Source organism: Strix uralensis, chromosome 3 (assembly GCF_047716275.1).
Source record: "Strix uralensis isolate ZFMK-TIS-50842 chromosome 3, bStrUra1, whole genome shotgun sequence".
NCBI classification, from domain to species: Eukaryota; Metazoa; Chordata; class Aves; order Strigiformes; family Strigidae; genus Strix; species Strix uralensis.
The window spans coordinates 87864961-87880805 of NC_133974.1; the positions used below are offsets into that span (position 1 = coordinate 87864961).

General features: G+C 39.3%; 1 protein-coding gene across 1 annotated transcript in view; it reads left to right on the forward strand.

Moving 5' to 3' along the window:
• Positions 1–15845, forward strand: part of WDR64 (WD repeat domain 64) — a 79774-nt gene that overhangs the window by 35812 nt on the left and 28117 nt on the right. The window contains 1 exon segment of the mRNA XM_074864617.1: positions 13966–14092. Coding sequence (XP_074720718.1) covers positions 13966–14092 — 127 coding nt within the window.

Here is a 15845-nt window from a genome sequence, read left to right on the forward strand (position 1 = left end):
AAGGCAATATTGAAGTTACCCAAGAAGTTTAGGAAAGCAGACATAAATAAACTATTTTTTATTATGCTCATTTTTAAGACCTTCCTTTTAACCATATGTGAAAAATTCTAAATAGAAATAAGCAAAATATTTTTAACACAAGGGTCAGTATTATGCACTGAGGGAGACTGTCCCAGTGCCATTACTTCAGTGAGGAAGTACATTGTTGCCTTTTTGTTTTAAGGCCTTTTAGCATATGTTTTATTTGCAAGCCATTGGTCTGATCACTCCAAGTATTTCAGGTGTTTTCTGTGGCTGCAATTTTTGCTCCTGAAGTCTGCTTTTAATTTCAATTCCATGAGTTAGTCTTTTTATTATGAAATATGACTACACAACATTTTAATCATTTTGATCTGTGATGATTTGCAATTTTTTTTTTTTTTTTTTAGAAAAAGCAGTCTGATTATCTGGTAGTCTAATTGTTGAATATGCCAGGGATCAATTTTCTTGTTTTAGTCAAGTTATTTTTAAGATGCATGTGCTTCCTTTTAGAGGACTGCTCTGCTTGCTTTTCATCTGTTGCTGGATAGTCTGACTGGATTTCAGATGACCTCTTCTGACACTGCCCAAGTCTGTTCACATTACTTAACTTTTGAGATAGACAGATGATTCCCAAAGTACAGATTACTCAGCAGGTCACTTGTGTCTACAGAGAAGTCCCATGTGTACGTGGTAGAGGACAGAGGGAAGGAGAAAAAGGGTGGACCAGAGCTCTGAAAGTGTTGGGTGTTATAACATGGGTTTAGACAGCCCTTAGTAAGTGCAGATCTCCAGCGTAAAGAGGCTTACTGTCTTGGACAGTCTACTTAAAAACCCCACCTTTCTAAGTAGAAGACTAATCTCTCTTTGCAGTGAACCTGTGCTCAATCCCACTAAATGATACACAATCCGAAAGTCTCTAATTCTGTAAACTAGTAATCACATAAACAAGGACTAAACATACTGCTGAAACTGCATGAGTTACATTCATTCAGCAGAGGATAGTTTAGCCTTTATTTATTAGGAAAATGTGCAATCCACCTCCCGAATGAACTTGAGCATTTGACTGGCAAATGTTTTAATATAGGCTCTGCTACACTGTGTGTTGACATTACTTTGCTGCAATGTAAAATGCAAGTACTCTGTGGATTATTTTCTCTAAATCAGATTCTTAAGCACCACAGCCTTCATTATGATAGCTCATAATTTCAGGCTGTGTCTAAACTGTGAATTTCAAGAATTCTGTGCATTTCTCTCATCCTGGTGCAAAACTTGTCTGCATCCTCACTTAGTGTTAGTGTAAGGACCAATGTGCACGCCATTGTCTCGCACCCTACATCCCAGCATAGTTATTTCCACGGAAATGAACCTAGGCATGAACAAAACAGATTCCCAGCACTGTTTGTCCAGGTTCCTATCCAGATTATCAGGGAGCAAGGACTCTGTGATGAACTCCTATTGTTCATCACTATTGTTCCAGTGCACTGTACAGTTCAGATACAATGGTAAAATCTGCATGTACCATTGTGGCATTTGACCTGAGTATACTCTGATCAATGTTAGCTAGAGACATTGTGGTCTCAGCACTGCCTGTGGTAAAATAAAACAAATCTGAGCCTCACACCTTTGAAATCAATTAGTCTTGTTTCTGTCAGTCCCCCTGCGTGTGTATATATATATATATATATATAAAAGGTAATCTTAAAGGAAATACTAATTCTTTATCTAGTGCTGTAAACCAAGTGTAAAAATCAGAAGTACAGCTCTAGTATAATAAAATTAATCTGGATGATCTTGATATAGATATTCTTCAAGAAACAACAAATGATCACTTTGGCCCTCCTTCATTCTTAACCAGTCAAAGTGGTGTTATGCAATCTAATGCATAGACAGCTGGAGGTAAGTCTGGATCTTTCTACACTCTCTTCTGAAAGAAGAGCTGGTGCCAAAATCTGAAATGTATATGTATAGCTTTTTGTTTTGAAGGAGAAAAATAGTCACTTCCAGTGCTGAATTAGTCACTAGCTCTCATATCTTTCTAGAATCATGAGACGCTATAAAACAAGCATCAGTCAAATACATCCAGTGAAAGAAAAGTAATATCAAATGTTTTCCTTATTCTTCCCTAGATCAGTTCTGCTTGTCAGCATGGGAAACATCTGCTGTCTGAGCAGTGCTGTCTTCTTGTAGCACTTCAAGTATTTTTGTGGTAGACCTCAATAGATCTGCAGAGAGAGGACACTCACTTGGGTGTCAAAAATCGGTACTGTATTTGGTGGCAGACAAGCCCAGGACATGTTGCACTGAAACTTGGAATTCATGTGGATTGTTTTGAGAAGACTTCTTTATTTACACTGGGACATTTTGGCCAGTGTGCAATACAGCTTTCTGGAAAACATTGAAGAAACCTTCTGTGATATTTAATTTAACTGAAAACAGATCGTCCTGAGCCAGTAGTAACAAAACAAACATTATTATGCCAACAATTAAGAAACTATTTTGGAATTTGAATTCAAATGATGGTTCCATTTAAGAAAATGAAGATTCCTTAGACTAGTCCAGCACATGAGCACTTTGTTTGCTCCAATAACATAAGGATTTTTTTTATGGAACAAATTATTAGTAAACTGCTGTCAGGTAGCTATTAAAAAATGATGTATATCTCAAATTCTCTTATCACAAAAGTTAAACTTACTTTCTTAGGTTTATAACATAAGAATATCTACAAATTAGGCAGAGCCATAGATTTGTAAATAATTTCTGTATATCCTTTAGTCATACACAGAGGAAGAGGGGAGGGCACAGTCAGGGTTTGTCATAATTCTGTGCTGTTGGACATCCTTCAGAATATAATACTCCTGGAAATAAATTTGTCCCCAGTCTTCCAGGTTGTGAAGCCCTTAAAGGTAATGGTGTGCATAGTACAATTGCAGTTGTAGTCCACAGTCATGTCTTTTTCTTCAGCTGTTCAGTTAAATGAATTTACTAGGAGATCTGAAATATTGATGTGATCTATTTGTTCGCAGTCATAGGAACATGTTCCAAATCTTGTGTTGAGATTTTCCACAAACACAAACTATTCTCTATATTAAACTACATAGACATAGACCAACAAGAACCACATTCATCACAACCACACTTACAGTGTGTCTGTCTTGACTTATGTTTTGGTTGAAAATATTTCCAAAAGGGAAATACTGTTAAACTTGTCTGAAGGTATTAACTTGTCCTTTGTGTCATTGCACCAAAATACAGGCTCAGGTTTTCACATAATACATGGACTCTTTGCTGAAGTGTCAGCATGTTGCAGTCACAGATTAGGTTATTGTCATGAAAGTGAAAGTGTATGTATTTTAACTGTGAATACAAATGTATATAACTATTTGCTTGGAGTTATTCTGCAGGAGCCACTAACCCAGTTTTCAGGAAACTTTTTCAAAACTGCTGCAACAGCCTATTCACTTGATTTGTGGCTGTAATTTCACGGATATGTATCATTTGGGAGTTATAAAAAGAGGAATGAGTGATGTATTTCCCACTGTTACAACTATTTTACACCTTTTCTCTTAGGTCTGAGGGAGTAAAAAGTAAAATAATATGGTTTATTCAAGCACTGAAGTAATATCTTTTTTATTGAAGAGAAATGCTGGTAGAATATCTAAGTCCTTTGAAAAGTGCTATCTTTGGACTTGGAATTACAAGTAAGCAGCATCCTCAGATGCTTCACGATACACTAGGTAGACAATGAACCGTGACATGAGTTGCATGTTTCAAGCCAGGCAAGGCAAGACTGTCCTGTGTAAAGGTACTTGATCTGCCTGGTTACTACATTGGCACTACAGTGTTTTTCTACAAATACTAATACTGTAATTTAATAGAAATTGCTGGTGTTTTTTTTTTTTAAATTGGCCCAATCAGCTGAAGAATTAGTTCTACAGAGTGTATGGTAATATGAGAGCAATCTGTGGGTTAGAGAAATAATGGAAAATTGACCTGGCACTCCACCCTAGATAGAAAAATGCTGTACAGGAAATCTCCGCTGTGTTTATTTTTTTCCTCTCCTCCATGTCACTGAGCCCTTCATTGCCCCTTCCTCTCTATAGTCAGTTTGCCTATTGTTTTTCTCGTCCTGCAGTCTGAAGCATTTATTACTTCATTTTTTTTCATATTACAGAACTCTTTGAATGCATTCAGGAAGCATTGAGAAAAAAAAAAAAAACACTCATAGGGATAGGGGCTATTAAACCTGGAGATGTGGCAGGAAGCAGGTCATTATCTGAAAGATGATCTTACACTCATAACGTTCTGTGGAAACAAGAGGATTAAGGCCAGTGGCAGAGACCAGACCAGACTGCATAGCCCTTGTACTGAAAGGCTGTGAAGCAGTGAGAGCAACTGCTCTCTCTCAGTTAGTGTGGAATGGGGATTCACAACTAGAACAGTGGAGGCAACTTCACGTCTTGCCTACTTGAGTCATCGATGGAAGCCAGTAAGCCAAAATTTGCTACACCAGTTGTTCCACTGATTTTACTAGAACACCTCCAGTGGTGGGTTTGGTTGAATTAGACCACTGAAGTGAGTCAGGTGAGCAAGATTTGAGCCTACAGGCTTCAATTCATAAAAACAGTCTCAGTTTTGTTTGATGATCAGTAGGGATAGAGTAAAGAGTATATTCCCAGCCTGTAGAGTATAATTTGTAAGCAACACAAAACCTTGGTTGTAAATCAGTGAAGGGAATGCTCTTTGGTCTTTTTCTCTTTAAAAGTAATTTCATTTTTGGCAGCTAATACCAAAAGAGCAATATGCACATTTACATGTGGCAGGAGAGTAGTGCAATAAACGGGGATTTCTCGCATCTCCATTATGGGGAATGGCAGATTTCCATTCCATTCATAATTTCTTCAAAATCTGATGCAGCCTACTTGATGGAAGCACATAAACACTTCATTCCTGAAATTTGCCCATACTAAATTAAGTCTGTTATATATATGTTAGTTTTACTCTTACAGAACCCAAGAGCAGATTTGCAGTGTTTCAGGGAGGATAAAGGGAGGTAAGATATGTTACTAATTTTTGTATTTTCTGACTTTTGCACATTTACTCAAACCTTAATATTATCAGCCTCCAGTCCTGTCTCTCCAGATCTGCCTAATGGCAAACTGGCTGTACGATATCCCAGTGGGAAGTCATAAATGCCTTCTGCCTGTCTGGAACTGTGCAGGTGATTGTATCAATGCCTGTGTAGGTTAGTGTGGATGTTTATCTAACCTATTTTGAAAGCACATGACATTGTTTTAAGGATATTTTTATAATACAGTCATTTGTCTTCCCGAAAAATAAGAGCAGCTGAGCTGGAAGCACAATGTTTAATTTATGTCAAACCATTGCTAATCACGGCTGTTACTGGAATGTGCTGTATATCAACAATACTAAATTTAATCTAGATAATTTTAAAAAGACACATTTGGGAAATCTGCTCCAGTCATCCTTCACAGAAGTTATGTGGCCACATCTATATCAGATACATTTTTCGTACACTGCTTTGAAAGTCAAAGTTAATCCTTCCCTTGCTGCTGTACTTCTATTCTCTTTGGTTTATTTTTTCCTCCCAGAAAATAAGAATATTATTCTCCTCTTATATTGCATAATCCTTCAAGGACACTGAATATTCTTCTTCAGACTTTTCATGTAACTTACCCAATTTTCTGTTATTTCCTGTCCTATTTTCCATTATTCAAATTACTTTGTCTCTTGGGTAGTCTGCAAAATTAGCCTACAGAAGAGAAGACTCAAGGCGGATCTCATCAATGTATATAAATATCAAGAGGGAGGGTGTAATGAAGATGGTGCCAGGCTCTTTCCAGTGGTGCCCAGTGAGAGGACCAAAGACACTGAAAACTGAAATCGGGACGTTCTGTCTGAACATCAGGAAACATTTCTTTCACTGTGAGGGAGAGTAAGCACTGGCACAGGTTGCCTATAGAGGTTGTGGAGTCTCCATCTTTGGAGATATTCTGAAGCCATCTGGACATGGTCCTGGGTGACCTGCTCTAGGTGGCCCCACTTGAACAGTGGGGGTTAGACAAGATGACCTCCAGAGGTCCCTTCCAATCTCAACCAGTCTGCGATTCTGTGAAAAAGTAAAAGTAATTAGAACTACTTTTAAATGTACTTTTTTATCTCCTACCTAAATTTTCCTTCTCTAGTTTAGACTTATATGGTGTATAATATACATGCATGCTTACAACCAGCATGCAGCTGGACTGAAAATATCTCTCCTAGCTGTGGTTGTATCTTTGCAAAATGATGTTTTGTTTTTCAGTATATCTGAGAATGCACAAATTGCCTTCATGAATGGATTGTCCTCATGTATTCTTAGCATACATGAAGGAAATGATCCATTAGGTGTTCTGTTTCTGGGCAAGTATTTGATGGTTAAAGTATTAAATAATATCTATTTGGTGCAGATGGAAACAGAGCGGGATCTATATTCAGCCTGTGTTGATTTCTACAGTTCTTCTGCCAGAAAACTGAGATCTAGGGTTTAAGCTATATTAAAAATAAATTTTCAGAGCTGTAGTTTTCTGGTTGCTTATTCTTCTATGGAGGAATGAAGAAAAAGAAGATCTCCAAAATGTAAATGAAGTGGTGTATACCTGAAGATTTTTTTGAACACTGTGTCTAAGGTGAGAGCATCATTCTAAGATTAGCTGAAGATTGACAGGAGGAACCTGACTGGTTCTTGAGCTCTTCTGATCCAGGTGTTCATGGGCAGTCACCTCTGTCCTACAGTTCTATCTTCCTGTTTTTGACCCACATACCATCTAAATGTCCCCTGAAACTGTTCTCCTGAAGTGTTGAGGGTTATTTTATCTTTGCATTAGGGGTCAGGTAGGTCTGTTGTCAGCACACGCAGCACACAGTACAGAGACAGACATACAGAGCCTTTACACACTCAAATGTTACATAGCACCCAGTAAATATCCTGCAGGCTCATTACTATACAATTAGACTCACTATTGCATATAACTCAGTTTGATTTCTTTCCAGCATTACTCCATGTTTGGGAAAAGGAAAGTAACCTTATATATTACCAGGTTAATGGTACTGTCTGAGGAAGTGACTTGAAATGTTCATAATTTTGAACTTTGCCAAATTACAGTCTCAATAAAGCAGTAGTTACCATCTGCTGCACCACATTGCATTAATATGCTTAGAGCTAAATCCTCCTTGCCTTAGCCTCACAAGTAATCTCATTGACATCAATTTGTTCCTAAGTCTTCTAATAACTACAGGGAGTTGTAGTACTTTGCAGGATGACTTTCAGGGATCAGAAGACACACAACACCACTCTCTGCAGATAACTTACTCTATTAAGTAACACTGCAAGCAGAACTGCAGTTTGACCTCTGCTTCATGCCTGGTGATTTTTGTCTTTGAGGGCTCAGATGCTCTGTATGAATTCGTAAATTTTTTCACTTAGACCATGGAGCCTTCAATCACCCCCTGAAACAGTTGAACAGTGTAGCAAATGGGGGCAGATAAACTAAACACTTCAACAGAAAATCAGCTTTAATTTTTGCTTACTCTTTCTGTCTATGCCTACAGCAAATGCTGTAGCTAGTGAAACTTCTTTCTGCTCCAAGAATGGTTGGATTTTGGATTTTTCTGCACAAATGTTTTTTCTTAAGTTGTTTTAAAGACTTGCAGCAGCATCATTCTGTAAAACTGAGGAAAGTTGTCTGTCTTTTTCAAAACACAAATTTTCCTTAACTTACAAAAATTATCACCAAGATGCAAGAGTTTGGAGCCACTAAAAGGAAGTTACTGTTTTCTCTTGAGAGTTGTTGAGCTATTTTTGTTAGAGTGGCATTTTAAGGTCAGTTTCTTATTCTTAACTAGCAGTAATTTGAGGGATTATCTTTTGGCTGGGGGGGGGGGGGGGTAGGTGGTGGTAGGTGGACTTCCTTAGTCCTTTTCATCTCAGTTAATTACAGACGGAAAGGGGGCAGAAGAGGATTCACTTCTTCCAAACTCAAAGCATGTTTCCACCATGGCCTCCTCGTAACAACCCAGCAGGAGATAACTGTTCCTGAGCCTGAACTTTATTGTACTGAGAGCATGTAAAATATTTATTTACCAATTTTGTCTTGCCCTATTTCCCATCTTCTGTTTCCCTCTGCTGTTCTCATTTTACTTGGTAAAATGAGTCTTTTGCTCTTTGTCTGTCCCTGTGTACGTATTAAGAAAAATAGAAGAGAGGGGTGCTGCTGTTTCTACGTGCTCATAAAACATAGGCTTTAAACCAGATGGAAAAGATAGTTCAGGCTTTTTTCTGTGTTCTGAGTTTTAGGGCTTGAAGGAAGGTGCTGCTTGAGAGAGAAGTGTTTATGCATGTAAATATACACATTTAATTTTTTTAAGGTATCGCAGAAGGCTTTGGCAAGAACTCCCACTGAATTCAGGAGGGATTTGGTTCCCAATTTTGCTTAGTGTCTGTGGAAATTCCATCTGTAAGTATGTGGCTTTCCCATTGGGTTGAAAAATGAAAGGCACAAGAAGAGCACCTCAGAACAGAGGGAATTGATCCAGACTGCGGTCCTGGAGAGGATAACAGAGTAGTTTGCTGAAGCTGTTGCAACCAAGACAGGAAAGAGAGGCAGCATGCATTTCTCGAAGGCCACTCTGTGCCTGTTACCAACTGTGTGAAAGAAGCTGGCCACAATGTGGGAACACAGGCAAGAATCCCTGCTCTGCTGACTCTTAAAAAAGGTGTATCTGTGGGTCAGGGCCAATTCTGCTAGCACCCAAACTGAACCAACGGGTTTTTCATTAATGTAGGCCAGTGTTATAGATATAAGACTGTAAGTATATCTCAGCTTTTCCTGTAAGGTGGAAACAGCATGAAGAAGGAAAGAAGTTCTTTCCAAAAGCATTTGAAGCTCCTTCTCTCCGCACTCCTTCTCCTCCCTAATATGTTTTGTTTGCTTGTGTAAAGTCTGTATTCTGTGATTTCAGAAGACACAGTCTAGAAGCATTTTGCCATAAAGAATATGTTTTCAGAGGGCTTCGGGGATTCCTGGCATTTGTCAGGCTGCGGTGGGAAGTTCTTCAATAAACAAGAACAATAAAGTTCTTCAATAAATAAGTTCTTCAATAAATAGAACAGTAAAGTTACTATTAACAAAACATTCCTAAGGCAACTCCCCCTAGTCACCTCCTAATTTCTAAATAAGCATGTCTTTTGTTGCCACTCTTCGTGCATGAATTCATGCAGTCATGTGTGCTGATGCAGATGAACAGCAGTGACATATCTTGCGGCCATGCTGGTGATGCCTTGTGTGGGAGTTACTCATGTGGAACAGTGATTTATGTAATCTCCCATCCCTGCCCGTGGGCTGGGAAAGGAAGAAAGCTGGGAGGAAGGGAAGAGATTTATGAATGCTGTGATGTGCCCAGGTTTTAGCTGTCACTTTAAGTGATTGCATTTTCTTAATGTGGTACTGGCATTAAGAGTTGAACAAGCAGCAAGAAATAGTCAAGAAGCTCTTACTTATATTCACTTCTGCTGTAAAATCATCACTTTGATAAAATATCAGATTTGTCTCAATTGTTGACCAGTTTAACTTGAATAGTCCGTGAGATTATTAGAATTGTCTGTCTTTGGGGTTTTTTAGTATAATTTCATTAACTTTGTAACAGATCTGGGTGATGTTTGTGGAAAGGTCATTATATCTCTGTTCAGTGACTTATTCTTTTCACCTAACTAGAGTATCTCCATAGATACCTATTTCTGATTAATCTTCAGCTCTTACAGCTGTTTTTACATGCTCTAATTGTGACTGTGCCAGAACTGAGCTTGGGGATCTACCTGCAACATTGCCCTAACTTTCTCGATTTTCATCACCAATTCTTCTTTCTATTTTTGGTCTACTGTCAGATGGATCAACAGTTTCATCACTTTTTCTATTCAACCAGATTTCCTTTTTCAAGCCTTCTCACTGCCTATTTCTCTTTTTGTATGCTTTAGAAATTGCATTTCTGAGTAAACTCCTGAAAAATAATCAGAAGTCTATCAGAGGAGTATGATGGACATGGTTATTCTGTCTCAGTACTGTCTCAGAGAAAATGTCATCTTAGTAAGAAGTTTTTTAGAGCCTTTTCCTTTTGAGTTTTCCTGAAAACAAACAAAATAATCAGGCGAAATTTTCTTCTACTTAAAATTCTGAAACACTCATGTATGAACTTCTCTCTGGTGCCAAAGGTGATCTGTTTAAACACTGATTGATGTGTCTGTTTCTTTTCTTCCCTTCCTTTTCAGAATTTTGCTGGATCCATTGTAACTCCTTTCAAATCTGGTTACGGATGGAAATGCCAACAATCTCAAAATCTGTGTATCTCCCTGACTACTTTCCATCTATTACTGTCACCCTTATTTTTATTCTGCATACAGTGAACAGACTTCTATTTGGTTTTGAGGGTTTTTTTGGCAACAGTGTTTTTTTATGCTAAGATCCTCTTTTAAGTGAAAAAAAAGAGAGAAACTTCAATATTTTATAACATCCAGAGTAACAAACATTCATTCTCAATTGTGTAGTGTGTGTCTTTGGAAGAAATCATTCCTGGCAATTGCAATCAACTTTTCATACCATGAACATATGCACAAGTGAAGTCTTCCTCATTATCAAAAGCACTTTTAAGGATATGACATACTGTCTATGAATTATAATGGGCACACATTCTGTTCAACAGTAAAATAAGTAGATTTCAAAATGAAGAAGGGAATAGGCTATGGTGAGGAAAGCTGAAATAATCAAAACTTTTGGGTTATGTTTCAGACTATGATTTGCTGTGTGTCACTTAGCAAACCACTTACTTTCTGTGTTTATAAGTGTAAAATGAATTTTACATTCGGACTTGGACCTACCTTTACCATAATGTTTATTGCAATACAGGAGATCCTGAGATGAATCAATTTCCCTAGGATTTTTCCTAGGATGCTTTTTTCCCTCATCGGATCTTCCAGAATTATTGCTCTTTTACAGAAACAGCAGCCTAGCTCCTGTCAAGGCAGGCTGGCTGCTTCATGCTTTCTGGCCAAGACTATGAAATTAGAATTTGACAAAGTACATCAAGATCACCTAAGAAAAGCCACTGAAATCTCAACTGAGTGACAAATTTAAGAATAAGGAACAGTTGAAAGAGGAAGACCTCCAGGGACTGTAGCACCAGAAGCAGAATTATTCATGAGAAATTTCTGTCTGAGACGCAGCTCAGTTATCAAATTCAGTTGAATATTTCATGGGTTTGTCCTGATGTGTTTTATGGATTTACATTATATGGAACATTTCATCCAAAGACTCAATGACTTTTGTGAATGCCCACAACACTCCCAGTATTGATGGAAGCATGTACCAACATGTGTCTGTGTTAAAATCCCAAGTAAAAATGCAGCCACACCTTTTAATAACACAATTCATAGAATCATATAATCATAGAATCATTCAGGTTAGAAAAGACCCTTTGGATCATCGAGTCCAACCATCAGCCCTACTCTACAAAGTTCTCCCCTACACCATATCCCCCAGCATCTCATCTAAATGACCCTTAAACACATCCAGGGATGGTGACTCCACCACCTCCCTGGGCAGCCTATTCCACTGTCTAACCACTCTTTCTTGAAAATTTTTTTCCTAATGTCCAGTCTAAACGTCCCCTGTTGCAGTTTAAAGCCATTCCCCCTTGTTCTGTCACTAATCACCTGTGAGAAGAGACCAGCACCAACCTCTCTACAATGTCCTTTCAGGTAGTTGTAGAGAGTGATGAGGTCTCCCCTCAGCCTTCTCTTCCTCAAAATGAACAGTCCCAGCTCCCTCAATCTCTCCTCATAGGATTTGTTCTCCAGGCCCTTCACCAGCTTCGTTGCCCTCCTCCGCACTTGCTCCAGCACCTCGATATCTCTCCTGTATTGAGGTGCCCAAAACTGGACACAATACTCCAGGTGTGGCCTCACCAGTGCAGAGTACAGGGGGACTGTCACCTCCCTACTTCTGCTGGTCACACTATTTCTAATACAAGCCAGGATGCTGTTGGCTTTCTTGGCCACCTGGGCACACTGCCGGCTCATGTCCAGCTGCTTGTCAATTAGAACCCCCAGATCCTTCTCTTCCACACAGCTCTCCAGCCACACCTCCCCAAGCCTGTAGCAATGCATGGGGTTGTTGTGGCTCAAGTGCAGGACCTGGCATTTGGCCTTGTTGAAGCTCATCCCGTTGACATTGGCCCACTGATCCAACCTATGCAAGTCCCTCTGTAGTGCCTCCCTTTCTTCATGCAGATCGACACTCCCACTTAACTTGGTGTCATCTGTGAATTTACTGATGATACACTCTATGTCCTTATCAAGATCATCAATAAAGATGTTGAACAGAAATGGTCCCAACACCGAGCCCTGAGGAACACCACTTGTGACTGGCCACCAGCTGGATTTAGCTCCATTGACCACCACTCTCTGGGACCGTCCATCCAGCCAGTGTTTGATCCAGCAGACCGTTCGCTCATCCAGGCCATGGGCAGCCAGTTTTTCTATGAGAATCCTATGGGGAACTGTGTTGAATGCTTTTTGAAAATCCAGGTAGATAATATAGACAGCTTTTCCCTCATCCAATAGTCGGGTCATCTTGTCATACAAGGAGATCAGGTTTGTCAGGCAGGACCTGCCTTTCATAAACCCATGCTGACTAGGCCTGATCCCCTGGTTGTCCATTATATGACTTTTAATGGCACTCGAGATGACCTGCTCCATGACCTTCCCTGGCACCAAGGTCAGACTAACAGGTCTATAGTTTCCTGGATCCTCCTTTCTGCCTTTCTTGTAGATGGGTGTCACATTTGCCACCCTCCAATCCAATGGGACCTCCCCAGTTAGCCATGATTTCCAGTAAATCATGGAAAGTGGCTTGGCGAGCACATCTGCCAACTCTTTCAGCACCCTTCGGTGTAACCCATCCGGTTCCACAGACTTGTGTGCATCCAAGTGGTGTAGCAGGTTGAATGAATACAAATAACTTGCACAAATGTCTATATAAAACACCACTTTTTTGGCAGCTGAATAAGAATTGCAGGCAGGTGTGATGACAGAATAATATTTGAGAGCACAGTAAGATTATCTTGCAGGGAAATACACCACACTAAAAGCCATGGGACCTGAGAAATTAAATCATGATTTCTTGCAGGATTAAGAGCAGCTTGCATGGGATAGCAGTAAGTTCAACACAGCTTTTGATTAGGCAGGATGAATAAGTGCTGCTAACATAATTATTGATGAGTTATTCTGGAGTTTAAAGCAAGGGCTGTGTTTTCCATTGAAACTGATAGTAAGAACAAATACATCTATCTAGTGCTTCTTACAGGATAGTACCCCGACCGTGATTGATAGCATTTGCTTATGGAGAGCACAAGAACTATATATGCATAAAAATGATCCTTCTGCAGTGTATCCTGATCCTGATTTGCTCCAACATCTGTTAATCAAAGATTTCAGGAATTCCTTTATATGGAACGCTCTGAATTTTATCTTTGTGCTGTTCCACACCATTTGATAGTCCAGATCAAATACAAGCTTTTAAACTATTAGCATTTATCTATATGTGACTGAAAAATATGACGCAATGGAGTCATCTTGTCATTAAGGATTAGAACCAGTTCTCAGGAGATCTGGTTCTGCTGTGGACTTGTCAGGTCAAGATTGCAAAACTCAACCTTTCTGCCCTGTTATCCCTAGTAAAATGGAGATAAAAATAAGTTTGATATTTGTCTTGCTTATTTTGTAATGTACCACACTTAACAATGTGATTTTCAGCTATAGTATTACTGTCATAGAAACAAAAAGTAGTTGAAAATCCAACCATGATACAGTAATAGATTTTCTCCTGTCTCTCCCTCCAGATTTTTAGAGTGTGGGATATACAGACCCTTTCACTGCTGCAGGTCTTCCATGATAATCAAGGGAGTCCTGGAGAGATGGAGAACTTTGCTATGGTATTTGACAATGATCGTGGCATGCTTATCACCGGTATGTTACTGCAGTTGATGTGTGAGAACATGGTCCTTCTCCTAGAATGTGATTTCCTTTATGATTACATGAAGCTGAAGCTGAATACAGGAATAAGGTATATGAGATGTTCAGAATACGGGGCAATAAGGGAATTTGCACATGAACACCATTTTAAAGTGGGTCTTTTTATATATGGTGCTAATTTCAATATAGAAATATGCATGAAAATATGCAGCATCAGAATTAACAGCAAGACCCAGAGGAAATGAGAAAGGCTTCTCTGAAGGCAAGGTGAGCCTTCCTTAGAAAAGTTAAACTACAGGTATTTTTCTGTAGCCTTGTCATTTCTTGAAAGCTGTTAAGTTGCTGATCTTCCTCTAACTATTCCTCTAGCACCCTCCTCCCACATGGAGAATGCAGCAAAGAATAGTCTCTGTGGAGCCCTCACAAGTGTATTCAAACTCCTTGTTTAACTCAGTAGCTACAGAGAGTCCCACAATCTGTGGTGTCAACAGACATGCTGTCTGATTGATCAGGTATAAATTATTGTGGGAACTCATCCTGAGGTTTCTGGGCTCTGTTTCCTGACTGTGTAGCAGGGAGCCTGGAATCTCCGAGGGACCAGAGCTTTGCAGATGTCACTAAGGATGTTAGCCTTCTGTATCTAAGGCAGAGACTCTGGAAACCAGCAGGGTTTGTCTGCCCCAGAGATGCAGTCACTGAAAAAAACCTGCTTTGAACCTGTTCTGGGACTATAGAGACCTGAGACATACCAGGCAAATAAGGTCGTTGTCTTTGGAGAGAGCTTTTTCTGTCCTTGGATTAGGAATAAAGCACAGAGCTTGCAAACCTTGTAAAATCTGAGAAGATAAATGTGAAACATTTTGTTTTCAGTGACCTGATAGTTTCTGCTGAATCTTTGTGCCAATAAACTTGTTTTAGAAGCCTAGATATAGTCATTGGACTAGAGTCCACAAATTGTTGTGTGTATTTAGGCATTTGGTAAGCACTCAGCTTCTAGGTCTTATTTTAAAAATGCCCAGAATATTAATCAGTCTAGTTTTTAAAGGTATTTAATCACTAAAGGATACAGATATGACCTTCAGTTCAAATTTAAGTTAGTGAGATTTTCAAGGCTTAATAATGTAGAGATTTTACATGGATAAATCCTTGACAAATGAGGTAACTTTGCCCTTATAAACCATGATTGGAGCAGTGTCTAAATATCTGTAAAAATCTGGTCCTGGACTCTGTAATGATTCCACTAAAAGGTTAAGTGGGCAAGAAGGGGGCTTTGCCCTGAAGAGAGCAAGAGACTGAGGCTGTATGTGGGCAAATTAATTCTCATTGCTATGTACCTGGCTTTACAGAGGAGATTTTCAGTTATTAGTTCACTAACATCCATAAATCATGGCTCACCTTCATGCTTCATTTGAATATCGCCAAGGCTTTCCTTCTGTGCCTTTTTCCAAGCTGCTGGCCTCTATGCTTGGACTTACGCCAGGTATTAGGCACATATATTAGGCAATTTTGTCCTTTGCTGCATGCTCACTGCTGACTGCTGCTCCTCTGCTGGTAGAACCATAGTAACACTGGAACTGCAATAGGAGACTGCATGTGTAGTCTGACTTGTGAGCCTATCTTGTAAAAAACTTGTCCCTTCTTTTGTCTTCTCATCCCCATCTGCCTCTCTGTCTTTGCAACCCTTCTGATCTGAGAGCACTAGAAGGTGTCTGGAAAACACCATTCAGACCTACAGTGCTGTATAAAC